General features: G+C 42.8%; 1 protein-coding gene across 1 annotated transcript in view; it reads left to right on the forward strand.

Moving 5' to 3' along the window:
• The first annotated feature begins 5,977 nt into the window (after positions 1-5,977).
• The window catches only part of LOC124150381, a 38,753-nt gene continuing 23,927 nt past the window's right edge, over positions 5,978-20,803 (forward strand). Inside the window, exons 1-8 of the mRNA XM_048400989.1 lie at positions 5,978-6,219; positions 7,957-8,126; positions 9,816-9,909; positions 10,774-10,848; positions 12,640-12,765; positions 13,148-13,313; positions 14,136-14,243; positions 14,501-14,613. Of these exons, the coding sequence (XP_048256946.1) occupies positions 6,150-6,219; positions 7,957-8,126; positions 9,816-9,909; positions 10,774-10,848; positions 12,640-12,765; positions 13,148-13,313; positions 14,136-14,243; positions 14,501-14,613 (922 nt within the window). The 5' untranslated portion in view covers positions 5,978-6,149. The remainder of the gene's footprint in view (positions 6,220-7,956; positions 8,127-9,815; positions 9,910-10,773; positions 10,849-12,639; positions 12,766-13,147; positions 13,314-14,135; positions 14,244-14,500; positions 14,614-20,803) is intronic.

The raw sequence follows: 20,803 nt of genomic DNA on the forward strand, positions 1-20,803 counted from the left end.
GACCTCAGCCAAGATGTGAATCGCTTGTTCCACAAGATGCTGTTTGTTTGTTTCTTTGTTGTTTAACGCCGCACTCTGCAATATTCCAGCTATATGACGGTGGTCTGAAATAATCGGACCAGACAATCCAGTCAATGACAGCATGAGCATCGATCCACATAGTTGGAATACGATGACGTGCATCAACCAAGTCACCGAGCCTGATCACCCGACACCGTTAGTCGCCTCTTACGACAAGCGTAGTCGCCTTATAAGGCGGGCATGAATTGCTGAAGACCTATTCTATCCCGGATCTTCACGGGTCCCACACGATGTGCTGCTGTTCGTAGCCTCACGTAGACACAGGCGTGGGACATTATGATATACACAGCGGATGACTAAAATGTCTCAACGAAATCAATTCTGGGTATATTCTCTCTTTACAATCGTTCACTGTTTGAACTGGGTAGTACAATGCATCTAGCTACTTATGCACGTGCATGATGTGTCGTGTTTGTTAAGTGCCTGCTGTCATCTCTGTCGCCTCTCTTTTGAAATTAGGCGATCGGGTAGCCTAGTGGTTAAAGCGTTCACTCGTCACGCCGAAGACCTGGGTTCGATTCCTGACATGGGTACACTGTGAGAAGCCCATTTCTGGTGTCCTCCGCCGTGATATTGCTGGAATATTGCTAAAAGAGGCATAAAACCATACTCACTCACTCTCTCACTCTTTTGAATTAGTTTTGGTTTACAGATTTCTGTCTCAAAACCTTTGGTTGGTGGTCGAAATTAAATTAATTTGGACTATTGAATTTTTGTGTGTGTGTTTATATGAATAGGTGGGAAAAACAAAATTTGAATGATCCATTTTTGTGTGAAATGTTATCGGTAATGTATAAGTGAGTGAGTTATCTTTTAGCAATATTCCAGCAATATCACGGCGGGGAACACCAGCAATGTGCTTTACACATTGTAGCCACGTGGGGAGTCGAACCCGGACCACTAGGCCACCACTAGGATCAGGTATGAAGGACAGCGGACACATGGAAATCCCCACACAGTACTTATTACATTGGGAAGAAGTTGAACACTGTAGCAAATCAAAAGAAACGTTGTAATTTAGCAATACAACAGAAATATTTAAACTTTGTAAACTCTCACCGAAATATTTCCATCAATGTTGTCTTTTAGTTCAAGAGAGATTCTGCTACAGGTTCTGGTGTCCATGGTGCCTCGTGCCAGACATTGTAACTGATGTCACGTGTGAAACTTTGACACTGTCACTGTTTAATTAAGGCAGTCGTTAACTGTAAATTGATATGATAATACATCGCGAACCAACAGAGAGACGAAGTGGTCTAAAGGGATTTCAGTCTTATTTCAGGGACTGTCTGAGCATGAGCCCAATTCACCCTTTCATGGCCCCATCATCATCCACGATAATAACATATACCGGCGGGTAAAAGAAAGTACACACCCATTTTTGATGGTGGCTAACAATGAAACAAACAAGAAATAGTTAATCGATGATGATGTATTTGATACGGGTTGACGAGTTTTTTGGACCTTGCGTTTTCAAGTGTTTATGCGACTGTCTTCATCCTAGTACCCGCCGTGATATTGCTGGGATATTGCTAAAAGCGGCGTAAAACCATACTCACTCACTCACTCATCCTAGTAACATTTTGATAACGTTTGTAATTGTATGGTCAAATCCCAAATGTATTCTTTCTTTTGCTCGACAGTTTAGTTTACAATTCCATGTGGATGACAATATCATAATATTTGATATAAATAGGTTTGTTAAAGAGGAACATGAATGTGGTGATCTTAGGTTCAATATTTTCATTACGAAGTGTATGCGAAGTTTAGAAACTATTAACTACAGTTTTACATACGTATGTGTAATGAGATTCGTTTTGTTGTCGTTGATATACTTTTGAAGCAGCCTAAAGTGCCATATTTACATATAACAGTCAAACAGTGAGTCAGTGAGTCTGTTAACTGAGTTTAACAGTGCTTTGAACAGTATTTCAGTTTCTCACATTGAGCTGGGGGGAAAGTCCAAAGGGATACATGTCTTAGACCTTTGTCACCTTTGTGACACTCCACCACCCACCCCCACCCCCACACCCCCCACCCCCCACCCCCCCACCCCCACCCCCAGGATTTGTATGGTGCGGCTACATCTGGAAACGTTAATCTGGAACCACGATCATAGATATCTTGAACGCAACTCTACGGCGCCTTAGACAACTGTGTCACCCGTGCCTCTCACATCCGCATGACACCTTCCTAAACAGACCGCTTCTTGCTGTGCTTGTTTGTTGTTTACGGTACACAGTGTACTAGGTACATCAGTCAAGTATATCGGGACGACCTCAACATAATGGAGGCCAACCAGAGACTGATGGCATAAAGACCCGTGTAGCCTTCATATGGCGGAGACTTGCTGTAGTATTTGTATGGGAGATGGGCAATGATAAGTTTGTGTCTGGGTACGGTGGAGACTTGCTGTAGTATTTGTATGGGAGATGGGCAATGAGAAGTTTGTGTCTGGGTACGGCGGAGTCTTGCTGTAGTATTTGTATGGGAGATGGGCAATGAGAAGTTTGTGTCTGGGTACGGCGGAGTCTTGCTGTAGTATTTGTATGGGAGATGGGCAATGAGAAGTTTGTGTCTGGGTACGGCGGAGTCTTGCTGTAGTATTTGTATGGGAGATGGGCAATGAGAAGTTAGTGTCTGGGTACGGTGGAGACTTGCTGTAGTATTTGGATGGGAGATGGGCAATGAGAAGTTTGTGTCTGGTACGGCGGAGACTTGCTGTAGTATTTGTATGGGAGATGGGCAATGAGAAGTTTGTGTCTGGGTACGGCGGAGTCTTGCTGTAGTATTTGTATGGGAGATGGGCAATGATAAGTTTGTGTCTGGGTACGGCGGAGACTTGCTGTAGTATTTGTATGGGAGATGGGCAATGAGAAGTTTGTGTCTGGTACGGCGGAGTCTTTCTGTAGTATTTGTATGGGAGATGGGCAATGAGAAGTTTGTGTCTGGGTACGGCGGAGACTTGCTGTAGTATTTGTATGGGAGATGGGCAATGAGAACTTTGTGTCTGGGTACGGCGGAGACTTGCTGTAGTATTTGTATGGGAGATGGGCAATGATAAGTTAGTGTCTGGTACGGCGGAGACTTGCTGTAGTATTTGTATGGGAGATGGGCAATGAGAAGTTTGTGTCTGGGTACGGCGGAGTCTTGCTGTAGTATTTGTATGGGAGATGGGCAATGAGAAGTTAGTGTCTGGTACGGCGGAGACTTGCTGTAGTATTTGTATGGGAGATGGGCAATGAGAAGTTATGAGATTGCAAAATGTTATCTGTCTTGCAAACAGTTAATGAATCTGAATTTTCAGTTCCAAATTCAATAAACGATAGAAGTAGAAATAACAACTCTTGTGCATAAGAATGTTTCAATTTGTTAAATAACTCGCGAAAAGCTATGGCTTCAAGTCATTATTTTCTATGTGATGTGTTCCATGCAGGAAGTGTGTTAACCCAGGCTGCACTTCTGTTTCTACATCATTACTAAGTTCCAATACATCGCAAAAATGTAAAAAAACACACAAAAGCTCCTCCAAAACCCCCCTCAAAAAGAAAAGAAATAAACTTAACCATGCCGCAAAACTAAACAAATCACAAATCAAATAAACAACCTCTCGAACTCAGCAGTCAGTCCAACTCATACATATGTTTTCCAGGTTTTCCAGTACCGTGGGGCGGGATGACACACCAACAAACCACGTACCACGGAGTAACCAGACCTCATGTTAGTCCGTTCATACGGCGGTCAGGAGGCAGCTCACTGGGGACTAACTCCCTGGGTATGTGTGTGTGTGTGTGTGTGTGTGTGTGTGTGTGTAAGTTACAAGTCGTTACCATTTAAGAACATTCTTCATTTGAGTATCTCATTTACTACTTCACAAACCACACACCACCGCCTTGTTTCCCTATACAACATGTCCTATATCTCACATTGTTGGTTCTAGAGCTGGGACAAGTCCAAATTTACTACCCAGGTACCCAACCCCCTATTGCCCTACCCTACCCGGGTATCTGTTGCAGGTCTCAAGAGACTGGTACAAATATCCGATTAGGAATAGTTTGACCGTTGCCCTGGAATTTTTTTATTCAGATACACGTTTAAAATGATATTTTCATGAATACACTGAAGTTGAATGAAGTTTTATCTTTATTTAAACATATAAAAGTCAGAAGGCATGCGTACATAGTCAGAAAGAAATGCGAACATTAGTGACTTGTAGTGTAACCATGGAGTTCTAAATATTTTTGTCATTCAACAATATATCACATGACTATCCACGGTTCCGGGTAGTCCGGTGGGTACCCGGATCCTACTCAATACCCACCCGATCCGAGTACCCGAGTTACCCGTCCCAGCCCTAGTGGGTATCACCTGGCTCTGTGTGTATCCGCCATTACAGAATGCATGGTTTAACGCCATGTGCATGTTCACAAGCACCGAAGTGTGCGCGAATAACATTGCAGTCCCACGGGCATGTGATGCGGAGCCTTTTATCAATTCAGTGTCAAGTGATATTGCTTTCTGATAGTTTAGGCCATAAACCGGATGAATAGCAGTTTATTTGATTGGTTTTTAAAATAACATTTATTGACATTTACTTAATATAATCTTAAGCAACATAAACTTGTCTCACATAAAAGCATTGTTTGGGTCGAAGACCTAATTCTGAAGGAAGAGCCTGTTACTGCCATCTCTTGTCACGTGACACCACCGGTCTGTCACCGCCAGGTGTGGATGCAATGACTCAGGTGAATAGGCTTTTGTTTGTTGTTTGTTTGTTTGTTTGTTTAACGCCACACTCAGCAATATTCAAGCTATATGACGCCCGTCTGTAAATAATCCAGTATGGACCAGACAATCCAACGTTTGACATCATGAGCATCAATCTACGCAATCTGGATACGATGACATGCATCAACCAAGTCAGCGAGTCTGACATCCCGATCCCGTTAGTCGACTTTTACGACAAGCATAGTCGCAAGCATGGGTTGCCGAAGACCCATTCTACCCCGGAGGTGAATATTCTATCAGCTTAGATACGTGACGACGTTATCGTAACCTGTTGATGAACCCGCCACGGGAGCCAGCAGACACATACACACGGCAGCGGGTACACGATGTAGTTTTAGTTGCAGGGGAATGTTCTCAGCTACCTCATGCTGTTTTCAAAACTTGGTTTGCGGATCCGCTGACCCCCCAAAATAAAAGGTGGATAAATATATAATCCGCAAACTTCCATGTTTACCATAAAATTATAGGTACACATAACACATGCACCCACATTATATATTTATAACCATTCACACATGCACATACTACACACTCACACATACAAACTCACACACATGCACACCCACACAACCCAAGCACCCACATTATATATAAATAACCATTCACACATGCACATACTACACACTCACACATACATACTCACACACATGCACCCACATAACACATGCATACACATACACACACCACATACACACACATAAACATATATACACACATTCACATGTAAGCACACATATATACTACACACATACATACATATACACACCACATACACACGCAAACACACACAGATACACACACACACATCTTCACGCACAAACACACGCACAAACACACACGCACTAACACATGCCACAAATTATCCGTTGAAGTCGTAAACCATGGGATTAGATGTCAGGCCTAACATACCCAAAAGGTATAAACTTGTGTACAGTTGTTGTGGCCGCTTGATAGGGTGTTAATGTTGGTGTGTAGGGTGCGCCGTTACATAACACTACTCACCCCCCAAAAAACATTACACATACGTCACAAGCGACACACATCACCACCCACCCACGTATCCCCCATACAGACATAGTTGGAGGTAGGTCTACTTTGCTATGTTTTAACATCGGTGTCAGTCTGCAATCACCAAGGCCTTCAAACACTCTCATCAAAAAAGAATTTATCCATCGTTCAGTCCCAGTGTAACATGACCGTAGACGTACAGACTGTGTCTAAACCCGGGAGAGGAGCACTGCAGGCGCAGATACTAGCACACTCTCAGTTTCACGTGCAACATGCATCCCGCTGCTCTGATTGTCACCTTGACCGTCCTCGTGGGCGGTGTGCGGCCTCAGAAGGGCGAAGGTAGGTGATGTTCAAGATGCTGACGCCAACTGACGTCCATGTCCCTTCCTTCCAACATTAACCATTATGTATTTATGTAATATGTAAACCCAGTTGGTATACAAGACGGGCGCTCGGGTAGCCTAGTGGTTAAAGCGTTCGCTCGTCACGCCAAAGACCCGGGTTCGATTCCCGACGTGGGGACAATGTGTGAAGCCCATTTCCGGTGTCCCCCGCCGTGATGTTGCTGGAATTCTGCTAAAAGCGGCGTAAAACCATACTCACTCACTCACTGGTATACAAGACAAACACGAGTACACTACTAATAGAGAATATTTCCTCTATGGAAATATGCTCTTATTACGGAAATCGACCAGGGTATTAACTTGATTTTTGTGTGACACGTACACTGACGTGTGTATTAGCAAGGCGTTTACATGCAAGTGAGAGGTCAGCTGGCCATCACTACTTACTAACCAAGCTCAACCATGTGATGACGAACATCTTTGTCTTATACAGGTAAGTACAAGACGGCACCACGCCTAGCTGGTCAGGTCACTCAGGGCCCTTGACCAGTATCTAAGCTGGCTCCACGGCCATGTACATATATCCTGGGTCAGGGTTTCCTTATGACAAGATCTAGTCTTCTTGTTATGCACACACCCAACACAATTTGTAATCGGATTTATGGGACGAGTATATACATGTGGAGATGTATATGTGACACAGAGACACGCAAGATTTATTTGCATTTATGACAATCATATAATAAACTGTGTCGCTTCCATCTTGGAGATATTTTGGACATCTATACCTGAAATATTTTGGACACCTACACCTGAAATATTTTAGACACTTACACCTGAGATATTTTGGTCATGTCCATGTACATCTGTGTGATAGTTTTGAGACACACATAAATGTGTTATATTTGTTTTATTTTTGAAATTGCTGACATACGTATCTCTGAGACATATTTGACATTAACATCGGTAAGATATATCTGACCCAAACATGAGTGAGATATATTTGACTCAAACATGACTGAGATATATTTGACTCAAACATGAGTGAGGTCTGATACAGACATATTTGACAGATTATTTGACAATGGCATATCTGGCGGTAAATGAGGCAGTGGCATATGCATCTTACCGAGGCATGGACATTTACTGACTTTAAAAGTCCAGCTTCCACCCTTGCCGAACTACGCTGGAATTTCAAGGTTCGATCGTAGCGCCACCAGTGGCTATTACGAGTAACGTCACCTCTGTATCCCTCCTATTGACCAATCAGATTCCATCTCACCATATCACTTGCATTTGCTTCAAACAAAATGACGGCGCCCGGTCAAGACGATCTGATGGATAATCAAGATCTATATTGTAATGAAACGGGTCTGACCCTGCGAAGTGCATCAAACCACTTGAACACCTTAATTAAAATCATGAAACGATTTGCAAAAAAACTGTTAACGGCCAGTTGACATTTTACATATTTTGCACATCCTGCAGTCGACCGACACATGCACGTTGAAATCCATGTTGTTCTCGAACAGGATGTCTAGTTCGCTACGCGGTGTTGAATGGACTCATTGGTCCAGCCAAAATGTAACTCCGGTATTCCATCGTAGTTCGGCAAGGGAGGAAACTGAACTTTTAAAGTCTTAACTCCCTTGTCTTGGAAAGATGTATCGTATGACACCCAGCATCACTCCACGAAGTTTACTGTATCCCACAATGCCTTTGTTCCAACTAGACTGGCATGACATCCGGTTGGTGGGGGCGCGAAGTCCGTACAAGGGGCGTATCGAGGTCAAGGTGAACGGCAGTTGGGGTAGCATCTGTGACGACGACTGGTCCATCTATGATGCCGTGGTGGCGTGTCGTCAGCTGGGCTTCACCGGTAACGCAGAGGCACAACCTGGGGTATGTCAAACACTCTGTTCAATCTGGTAGGGTGTTTGCGTGCAAGGAAACGGAAACAATGTAGTCTTTGTAATCATATAATTGTTTAATTACTCGTTCCATGTTATGCATGATAGAGCCTTTTGGCTTTTATTAATCTGACCAAACATAATTTCTGAAAAACATTTTAATGTCGCGCCAGCTTAAAAACAGGACCAAACCACATTTGCTAAAAACGACCATGTGTAATGGCAGCAGGTGAAGACGGTTCAAATTGAACTTTCAGAGCGTCTAAAAACTCTAACTTTTCAGATGTTAAATACTGTAAGTGTCCGTTCATCTAAACTAAGCGGCAAAAGAAAGTATAGGTTGGCAATTTGTAATTTTCCTAAAAACAGCGATAACTAGTGGAAAGTGGGTATTGGGAATATGACTGCCCAGGAACAGGTACCAAAAAACACCTCACCCGAACGCACCACCTTTGACGGCGCTCGTGCGGTGACAAAAAAATGTTGAAACAGGTTTCCCGCATGTTAGCTGCACAAATGCGTTCGTCTGCAGGGTAAAACCACACGTGATGAAAGCACAAAAAAGAAATGCCACCACTGTCACAGGAGCAGAGAGAGAGAGAGAGCCATCGGTATGGCCGAAATGGGGGCAACACAAGTCCAAATTGCCAGAAGGTTTGGTTTTACACCATTGACAGGAGCCAGACAGGGAGAACACAGGACAGGCCTAGAACCGGACGACCCCGCGTGACAACACCACTGGAAGACGGTCAGATACGGCTCATTCACCTGAGAAACAGATTCGTAACGGCGACAGCGACGGCAGCAACAGCGCTGGGACATCCCTTTAGCCAACGTACAGTACTACGACGACTTCGTGCTGCTGGAATCTGAGCGTATCGTCCTTTCCGAGGAATGGTACTGACTGCTCAACATCGACGCCTGAGACTGCGATAGGCGAGGCAGGTTCGACGCTGGCAAGTGAGACATTGGCCGGGGACATTGTTTCAACACGACAATGCCAGGCCCCATACTGCAAGACTGACTCGGAACGTTCTAAACCAGCAGAACGTTGACGGTTTTGCCCTGGCCTGCCCACTCACCCGATATGAATCCTTTTGAACATCTGTGGGACCATCTTGACAGACAGATTAGGGAACGCCATCAGCCTCCCGTCAACAGACAAGAATTGCAGCATGCCCTGAGAGACGAGTGGCAACGGATTCCAGTCAACGTCATCAGAAGACTGACGTCATCGATGAGGCGGCGTATCACAGCATGCATTGAGGCAGCTGGAGGTCATACACGCTATTGAAGGCAACTGTGTCGACAATGGACTTGTAGTGTGTCTGACAATTTTTTGGTGTCATTTCAGACAACTTTTGAAAATGAAACTTCTTACCCCATCATTATTTACCTTGTAATATTGTAATTCACAACAAAACCTCTTCTTGTTATTTTTTTTATCGATCATGCAACTCGACCTATACTTTCTTTTGCTGCCCAGTTTACATTCCAAACATTGAAAGTCTCCATACTCTGGTAGTTTAAATGTTCAATATATTGTACTTCAGGTTCTCGTCCAGGCATTAGTTACCGTTATACGGATGTATAGCAACAATTTACCGATTTACCTTTCTCACCATCCTCGCTTGTTATTTGTTTACTACACCGTAATTACAAGTATGTAAGTCCCTCATAGGGTACGTACGGCGAGGGGACCGGTCCAGTCTTCCACAGCAACCTCAAATGTACGGGCGTCGAGTCCAGCTTGTCCGACTGTCCAGGGCAGCATGGTATGGCATTACTGATTTTATCAGATTAGATATTTAGTACGATACATGTCAGTGAACTAACATTACGATAAGCAATATAACCGTCATATCACTGCAGCCTGCACAGCAATCAGGGCTGTTGTCAGCAATAAAACAGTTATATCATGGCAGACTGCACAGCAATCAGGGCTGTTGTCAGCAATATAACTGTTATATCATGGCAGCCTGCACAGCAATCAGGGCTGTAGTTTGAAATATTACAGTTATATCACGGCAGCATGCACAGCAATCAGGGTTGTAGTCAGAAATATAACAGTTATTTCACGGCATCCTGCACAGCAATCAGGGCTGTTGTCTGCAATATAACAGTTATATCATGGCAGACTGCACAGCAATCAGGGCTGTTGTCAGCAATATAACTGTTATATCATGGCAGCCTGCACAGCAATCAGGGCTGTAGTCAGAAATATAACAGTTTTATCATGGCAGCCTGCACAGCAATCAGGGCAGACGTCAGCAATATTACAGTTATATCATGACAGCCTGCACAGCAATCAGTGCTGTAGTCAGCAATATAACAGTTATATCATGGCAGCCTTCACAGCAATCAGGGCTGTAGTCAGCAATGTAACAGTTATATCATGGTAGCCTGCACAGCAATCAGGACTGTAGTCAGCAATATAACTGTTACATCATGGCAGCCTGCACATCAATCAGGGCAGAAGTCAGCAGTGTATCAGTTATATCCCGGGAGCGTGCACAGCAATTAGTGCAGAAGTCAGCAGTGTAACAGTTATATCCCGGGAACCGTCTGTTATTGTTCAAAGGTGTTTGCGGGTATATGGTATACAGATGTGTGGGAGTGTTAAGTATATTTTTCCTCAGATCCTGCGGCCATCGACTGTTCTCACCAAGAAGACGCTGGTCTCACCTGCACTGCCCCTCAACCCATGTTCACAGGTAGATAGATTACGTCATGTTCACAGGTAGATAGACTACGTCATATTCACAGGTAGATAGATTACGTCATGTTCACAGGTAGATAGATTACATCATGTTCACAGGTAGATAGACTACGTCATGTTCACAGGTAGATAGACTACGTCGTGTTCACAGGTAGATAGATTGCATCATATTCACAGGTAGATAGACTACGTCATGTTCACAGGTTGGTAGATTACATCATGTTTACAGTTAGATTGAACACATCGTGTTCACAGGTAGATAGACTACGTCATGTTAACAGGTAGGTAGATTACGTCATGTTCACAGTTAGATAGACTACGTCGTGTTCACAGGTAGATAGATTGCATCATATTCACAGGTAGATAGACTACGTCATGTTCACAGGTTGTTAGATTACATCATGTTCACAGGTAGATAGATTGCATCATATTCACAGGTAGATAGACTACGTCATGTTCACAGGTAGATAGATTACATCATGTTCACAGGTAGGTAGATTACATCATGTTCAAAGGTAGATAGATTCATCATGTTCACAGTTAGATAGACTACGTCGTGTTCACAGGTAGGTAGATTACATCATGTTCACAGTTAGATTGAACACATCGTGTTCACAGGTAGATAGACTACGTCATGTTAACAGGTAGGTAGATTACGTCATGTTCACGGTTAGACAGACTACGTCGTGTTCACAGGTAGATAGATTGCATCATATTCACAGGTAGATAGACTACGTCATGTTCACTGGTTGGTAGATTACATCATGTTCACAGTTAGATAGAATACATCATGTTCACAGATAGATAGACTACGTCATGTTCACAGGTAGATAGATCACGTCATGTTCACAGGTAGGTAGATTACATCATGTTCACAGTTAGATTGAACACATCGTGTTCACAGGTAGATAGACTACATCATGTTAACAGGTAGGTATATTACGTCATGTTCATAGGTAGGTAGATTACATCATGTTCACAGGTTGGTAGATTACATCATGTTCACAGTTAGATAGACTACGTCATGTTAACAGGTAGGTAGATTACGTCATGTTCACAGTTAGATAGACTACGTCGTGTTCACAGGTAGATAGATTGCATCATGTTCACAGGTAGATAGACTACGTCATGTTCACAGGTTGGTAGATTACATCATGTTCATAGTTAGATAGAATACATCATGTTCACAGGTAGATAGACTACGTCATGTTCACAGGTAGATAGATTACGTCATGTTCACAGGTAGGTAGATTACATCATGTTCACAGTTAGATTGAACACATCGTGTTCACAGGTAGATAGACTACGTCATGTTAACAGGTAGGTAGATTACGTCATGTTCATAGGTAGGTAGATTACATCATGTTCACAGGTTGGTAGATTACATCATGTTCACAGTTAGATAGACTACGTCATGTTAACAGGTAGGTAGATTACGTCATGTTCACAGTTAGATAGACTACATCATATTCACGGGTAGGTAGATTACATCATGTTCACAGGTAGATAGACTCCGTCATTTTCACAGTTCGAAAGACTTAAATTACGTCATACCCACAGGTATATAGATTAAAAAAAAGAGTAGGTCATGTTTAGAGTGGACATTTGGTCAAATGTATACTGATCTTCAAGTGAGTTCAGCGAATGTATTGAATTGTCCTAGCTCGACACAGCATGATTTCAATCACTGCCATCTGTCGGCCATGTCAGTGGCACCTTTACTGGGATCGCCAAACCTCTCTGTATTGTCGTGCTGATTTTGATCTCTCTCCATACTCCATCTCAGCCAGCAACTGCAGCGCTAACCAGTTCCTGTGTCGGCGGAAGAATACATGCGTGCCGCGGAGGTGGATGTGTGATGGGGACAATGACTGTGGCGACCACACGGATGAGTCCGATGTCATCTGCGCATGTCAGTGGTTGTCTTTCTTTTTATTCTTCATGTATATGTCCTATTTTGTCATCCTACATTGAAAGAGCTTCTACAAATGACCTTGTTAGGGTGTTAATGTATATTCTGTGTGCTAACTCTAGACAATTGTTGCTACTGTTCAAGAATGTCCGATAATATACATCGGTCGTAGTGTCTAAGTGTCTAAGGTTTCGAACCCCGGATCTCCAAATGCACACCTTGTACACAAAACAAATTTGACGTCATTCAACAGATCATATTCTCGTCGTGTCGCCGGCGGCATAACGGGACTGGCCTGTTCAATATGCATGGCGAATATGGCCGACTGACTCCATGCTCTGCGTACCACGATATACACCGTCCCCATTGTTCCTGTCCTCAGCTCCGACCGACCTGCTGCTCAGCGTCCACAGTGTACGTCTGGCCGATGGAAACACGCCCTCTAGCGGGCGAGTGGAACTCTTCTACTCTGGACTTTGGGGTACCGTCTGTGACGACAACTTCGACTTGAAAGCTGCGACTGTTGTGTGCAGGCAGCTGGGCTACAGGTACAAGTGAGTGAGTGAGTTGGGGTTAACGCCGCTTTTAACAATATTGCAGTTATATCGCGGCGTGTCAGCTTTATGTGGGAGGAAAGCCCGAAGTGATGCAGGTCATAGACGTTTACCACTTCGGTGAAACCCACGAGCGTGGGTATGGTGCTGACAAACCTAGAAACATAATCGGGGCGAACCGGGATTCGAACCCACAATCATAGATTTCTGGCGTGCCCAAGGGACGTAACTCTGAACAGCGAATCGCGGCGCCATAGACGACTGGGCCACCCGTGTCCCCTACAAGATGGCAGCTACAAGGGGCAGTCGTCAACAGGACGTGACTGTTCGTTGTTTACCGTAGTGGGATTAATCTCGAACATATACTGAATCAAATGATACAGCGGTAAGGATATATTTACACGGATGACGTACGTGTATATTGAGCAAAAATGTAAGGTATCATGAACATTTTGGGGGATATTTTTAGTAGTGAAAACTGATGACACAATTTCATAAAAATATCCCCCGAAATGTTGATGATCCCTTAGTTGATTTCTCCAGTACATGTGCCCCGAAGATATCCGGAAGTTGTCCGACATGACATGACGTCAGCTACTGTAATTTTACCCTCGTTGCCTTAATGTCTTGTATTTAAATTGAACGCAACAGTACAACTCGTCCGCTACGTCACGTTATTTTATTCTGTCAGTATACGTATGAAGACCACATTTAACTGTACTGAGTGTGCAGATAGTTAGACCTGACACTATGGAGGTTCGTGTCTATGTCTCCTGTTGGGTGTGTCCCCTACTAAGGTCCTTCATCTCCACACAGGGGTGCCGAGTCGTACAACACACGAAGCCCGGGCCGCGGCCCGATATGGTTAGACCAGGTCATGTGTCGAGGTACAGAGACGTCCGTCGTCAGCTGCTCCAGGAACCCGTATGTTCATAGTTTTCATATCAACGGCTGCATTGACAACGTAGGGATGTGGGGTAGGCTAGTGGCTTAAAGGTACTAATGCCCGGGTTCGATTCCCCACATGGGTACAATGTTTGAATCCCATTTCTGGGATGCCACTACCGTGATATTGCTGAATTATTGCCCAAAGCGGCGTAAATCTCTACTTAGGTGATGCTGAAATATTGACCCTCCTTTGTTGGTGTGATTGCTGTCACGATGATGTTTGTCTATCTAAGATTTGGGTCACACGACTGCAGCCACAACGAAGACGTGAGCGTCGTCTGTGAAGACAACAGCACTTCCCCCCTGGCCAGTACACCTGTACTCACACCGACCAGGTCGGCTAAAGGTAACGTAAAAGAAATATACTCGAGCCCCCCTTTAAAACAATATGAGTATTAAAATATCTTCATGCGTGGACATACAAAAACTATGGTGGCTGCTAAAGGCCATTGCCACATCGCCCTGAGATAGCTACACGATATCGCGACAAAGCGAAGTGCGACACAACATTGCGATATCGCGACACAATATAGCGATGTTGCGATACAGCCAAAAACGAAATAGCGATAACACGCAACGCCATGGCGATAGTACGACACGATATTGTGATACGGCGAAATGGCGATATAGCGATATTGCGATATTGCGATATTGCTCAGTTGATAGTTGTAAAATATAGTAAAGCCCTTACGTAGGTTCATACCCACTCATGAGTAGTCCAGTCAAAATAACAAGGCACCCACCACAAATTGCAACAAAAATGATTTCAACTTATTTACACTCGGAATTTATCCCTTTATAACATATAAAAAGTCTACCAAAATCTGAGTGGTGGAACACGGTCAAATTTGACCCCAAAGGTCAGGGGAGTGAATGCCACTCTGAAGCATTAAGTGAGATTATGATTTTTTTCGTTTTTTTGTTTCAATTGTGTCATGATGCATGTCAAATGAAAGCTCTCTTCATAAGCTTTTTCAGAAATATATACTTTGTCATTGTGAGATATATACATCTTGAGAAATAAAGAAAATTGTCTGACAAGTAGTACAGGAAGTGCCATTGCAGACGACATAGAAACCAAAACAAGGTCATACCTATGACCTAATTGTGATGTTTTATCACACATATCATGGATTAAAGGTGTGTAAACTTGGATTATGAAGAGATATAATGTCTGTGTATTAAAAGACATAACACTTCCTTTGTATATATGTATAAAATGAATAATTTAGAATGAAAGCACAAGTCTTTGATCGCGCAGCCAGGACAAATTGTTCACATCAAATGCCGGAAGAGACATTCTTGCCGGCCCCCCAAAAAACCCTGAAGGCGGAAAACAGATAATTGCGTTAACAAGAAAAAGGATTTTCATTTAGAACTGACTGCATCTTTTGTAACCATTCTGAGAAGTTTGTTCAGTACTCGCCTGCTAATGTAGACCACAATGTAAGAACATTAGATGGATCTAACACCTTTCATGGAATCGGTATTATTGCCACTGTTACACCGACAAGCAGAATATTCCGACCATTTCCAAGAAATGATGTAACAGCAGATGCTATTGCTGCCATAGGAAGGATCAAGATCCACTTTTACCAACCTCCAACCTCAGGATTTCGACATCTGAAGTACCATCCTGTCATCAACATAGCTGCAGAGGATCCAACATCAAGCATTGACAAACTATGGAAGAGTGTTTGGCTTCTCAAACCTACCAGGCCTTCCTGGTCAGGCATGATGCAAGCTATTCATCATGGAAGTCATCCAGGACAAGCATCAGTAGTATATCTACCCATGATTGACATGAACCCTAGTGATCTATGGGTTTCCCTCGGTCAGATACCATAGAAAGTCCACTCGTTTCGTAAAAATGGTATCTCACGAGAATGAGTGTAGTATTTTATTTATTACCCACGTTAAATATGTATTTAAGTGCAAATACATGACAACGTTCATTCATCAACAGACCAAACTGAAACCGGTTGCAAATCTGGTTGCTCATGAATATTGATATATGCCCAAATATGGACATTGTTTACATATTTAGGCATACGAAAAGACAATATGTCCCTGCTATTGCGTGTGCAAACAAGACATCATCTATACTTAAGATTCTTTTTAAAATAATTTCTTCAATTAATGGTTATTTAAGCGCATTGTTGTTTGTATGCAGGACAACTGTAAGAACACTTTAAAAGTCAATTAGCTCTGCGCTTGAGTCTCGGACCAACACTCGGTCACTTCCACCGAAGGGGTCCCGACTGTGCAGTCAAAATGGTTCGGTTTGCTTGATCTATCAGGTGATTTTATATCATGTCCGTACCATGTTTGAAGAGGGAAAGCAGAGTGCTCGCCAAAGACGTTTTTGGTAACTGTACGACCCTATGAATAAGACGTGGAAATCAGCCAACTCAAGTCTGCTTGTATGTCAATGACAGCTTCGAACGAATGGCAAGGTGACCATCGGAATAAGAAAAGACAACCGTGATGTACTCACAGCGTTTCATGCTGGATCAATATGTAATGTTATTGTGGAATGGGATGTTTTGGCCACAATAACAGAAGTCAGGCACACTTCTACGGAGTTTTCGAATGATTTGTATCGGAACTGTTCACGTTGAGCGATCTGGTCGTGCAGTCGTGTAAGTTCATTCATGAACAAACATCTTCAATGTCACAAAGTACGCTTCGAAGGGGACACTGATGGCACAACCGGAGAATACAACTTAAGTCTAGATATTTGTCCAGATAGTTTAAACTGACTTCATTTCACCACACTTCACCTTTTACGTTAAATCAAATTAAAAGTCGCGAAACTGGTCGGGTACGTCAAGCTCATAGGGACCCTCGTTCTATCAGTAGTCGCACATAGCTCGATTATATAATGTTTGTAGCCGCTCTATGCATAACTAATATAGAATGCGAGCACACTTTCTGATCGATACAGCCCTTAATGCAATGATGGTCTCAAGAACCTTTGGAGTAACTCTTGAGATGTGTTTATGTCTTGCTCTCTTCATGCGAGCTCTCTTCCTGACACAGATGATGAGGGTATACAAAGGGCAACAGTTCTATATGATGAACTCATGGGCGAGTCTTTGTCTGTCAGTGAGGTCTCTTCATCTGCTTCTCTGCAGAGTATACAACAAAGGGTAGATATCGAGAAGAATGCCATGAGAGACATCAGGACTGCACAGTTGTGGATCCAGTACATGAACATGGTTGATGATTTACGCAGTTTCATTAGAGCTGAACAAACAGGAAATTGGCAACTACATCTTAAGTCAATGTCCAACATGTTGCCATTCTTTGCGGCAGCTGGTCACAACCTACATCTACACCAAGTCTGTGAGAATCTATCTTCAAATGATGACATCTCTGCAAGAAAAACATCCAAAGACATTCGAGTTATTTCATTCTGGGCACCATGTACGAAGCACCGATTGCTGCTGGGGAGGCCTTTCCACAGATCTTGTCATTGAGCAAGTTCTAAAAAGGACTGTCACGACAAGCGATGGACAGACTAGAGGAACAGGAATGGCTGAAACTCAAAGGCTGGTGTGGCTCATGCCAATGCCTTCATGCACAGAGATCAGTAATGCCATGGGAGAATTAACTAATGATGGAAACAAAAATTCTGATCTTCATTAGGACATGTCAAGTGCCAGACAAGAACGAGACAAAAATGATGCATGTAAACTCCTCAGCTTCCTTCAAGACAGAGACCCCTTTCAGCCAGATCCTGACCTCAGACATATTGCAAATATAGTCACAGCAAGTAAATCTGTAAATGCAGATGATGCATATAATGTTGGCGTACACATACTGGACTCTATGACCGACAGGAACACTGCAGAGCACACGTTCAGAAAGAAGTCGTGACAATGAATGCAAAGCACTTTGACAACCAAGAGGAGATCAGTTATGTGGACCCAGTGCTATTATTCCAGGGGATTTTGAGAGCAGCTGGACGTTCAAAAGAACTTGGAATATTGCTGAAGTTTGAACTTTGCAGTTATCCACCTGCTCTCTTTGATTCAGCTATGTTCTTAAAAGAAGCCAACAAACCTGCATTAGCTGCATTCATCTGCACTTTGTTGGATGCTGATACCCCTGGACCTCCATTTAACGTTTGGTATGTACTTGGTGGAGGAGCGTTGCTTCACTGTTTGCCTTGGCCTCGTGTAGTCACATATTCTCCTTTGTGTAACATGTATTGCAAATATGTCTCAGCCCATTATGGACAGGCCACTGTTGTGTTTGATGGATACTCAAGCAGCACATCCACCAAACATGTTACACATCTAAGAATAACAGATCGACGTGTTGGAGCTCCAGTGAAAGTTGACAGTGGCATGATCTTGCAGTCAAAAAAAGAATCCTTCCTTTCAAATGTTGAAAACATAGAAGAATTCATCAAGATGCCGAGTGAATGCCTACAGAAAGATGGATGCAAGACAATCCATGCAACGGGAGATGCTGACGGCTCAATAGTCCAGACAGCTGTCTCAATGGCATCACAGTCACCTATAGTTGACATAGGCGATGATACCGATCTCCTTGTATTACTCTGTCATCATGCCAATATGGAGTCAAAAGATATCTTCCTACATTCAATGTTCATGAAGAGTTCTACCAAAGCAATGAAGTTCTGGAACATCAGTGAAACAAAGAAGAAGCTTGGCAACATTCTATGTCAGAATTTGTTGTTCCTCCACGCAGTTTGTGGATGTGACACAACATCGAGGGTGCATGGAGTTGGAAAAGCTGTTTCCTTGAAGAAGTTTCGAGGAAATGAATCATTCAGAGAGATAGTGGTAGTATTTGATAATCCAGTTGAGGAAATAACAACAGAGCAAATCATTGAAGTGGAGAGAAAGCAATCGTGTGTCTGTTAAACAGTCAACCCGGTGACAGACTTGATATTTTAAGACATCGGCGTTTTTGTGAGAAGGTTGCCTCAAGCCATGTCTACGTCAATCCCCAGAGTCTACCACCAACATCAGCTGCAATCAAGTATCATTCTGCGGGTTTACTTCCAAGTCCTAGAATGGAAAGGCAAAACAGCTGGACTTGATAGTATAGACTGGGGTTGGAAGGCATTGGCAACAAAATAATACCCATACAGACAGAGATGCCACCAGCACCAGAAGAATTGATTAACATCATCAAATGCAACTGGTAATCTAACATGTGCAACTCCCAGCGATGTAGCTGTAAGACTTCTTCCAGCACAGAGACAATTCAGAATGACTTTTGTACAAGTTTAAGTGAAACTTAATAATGTGAATTTTATTCTGATTTAGTGTGCAAGATGGAAACACTTGATTCGCCCCCCGGTAATGACAGGTAGAATGGAAAGTAAACTGGAGTTATTCACTTCAACTTTTTTTGGTCATTTTTGATAATGTGGCACTTATAATTACACGATACTAAATTGGATGTTGTATTTCGTAAAGGTACAGAATATTTAGATTTAAACATGAGAGATAAACTTAATGTGACCTTTTTAAAGACTATAACACAAAAACATTCCTTCTGAATGTTATAGCAAACTTTTACAATAATTAATTATTGTAATTATTTTTGTTAGACTAATCGTGGTCTTGTTTTTGTATTTCTCAAGATGTATGTATCTCGCATTGATAAAGTATTTATATTCTGAAAAGCCTATGAAGAGAGCTTTCATTTGGTATGCATAATGACACAACTGAAACAAAAACGAAAAAAATCATAATATCACATAAGTGCTTCAGAGTGGCCTTGACACCCCCCCCCCCCAGCCATTATTGGCAAGACGACTGATCCACCGAACAAATCGGAAACGTGTAATTATCACCAAATCCTTCAAATTAGGCTGATAGAGCGAGCGGTTATGTTCCAGAAGCGTTTCATATTCGAGATGAACTAAAATATGTCAATTATCAGAAAATAATTGATTGATTCACGCCGTCAGCGCGTGGCGGGTCATGGTAATACTCTGTTAAAGAAAACCGATTCATTCATCTGACTGTGGTTAATCAGGCTTGGCTGAGTGTATTGCAAAACACAGTCTTATAATTGTGGGTGTTCTGAAACTTGTTTGGAGTAGTATATGATGTTACAGTGTGAATGCCATACTACTGTTGTCCGTACATATTCTTTTTTGCATTTGATTTATGATCAACTTATATTGTGTCTCTTGTCTTGTACAAATCAACATGTATGTGTACTTGCATATAGTAATTTGATAAACATCGCTATGAGTGAGTGAGAATGGTTTACAACGCTTTAAGCAATATTCCAGCAACATCACGGAAGGGACACCGGAAATGGGCTTTCCATATTGTAGCCATGTTGGGAATCGAACCTGGGTCTTCAGGAGCGAACGACTTAACCATGAGACTACCTCACCTCCCCCATCGGTGTGACAGCGGTGTTATCACAGTTGATGTGTGTACTTGGGTAAACCACACCTACAGAGAGACATCCTTATTAGTGTGGCCGCACAGTTGGCGTTGATAACAATATGAAGTGAATTATTATAATTATCCATA

This window comes from Haliotis rufescens, unplaced genomic scaffold, assembly GCF_023055435.1.
Source record: "Haliotis rufescens isolate VD_foot unplaced genomic scaffold, xgHalRufe1.0.p SCAF_20, whole genome shotgun sequence".
NCBI lineage: Eukaryota > Metazoa > Mollusca > Gastropoda > Lepetellida > Haliotidae > Haliotis > Haliotis rufescens.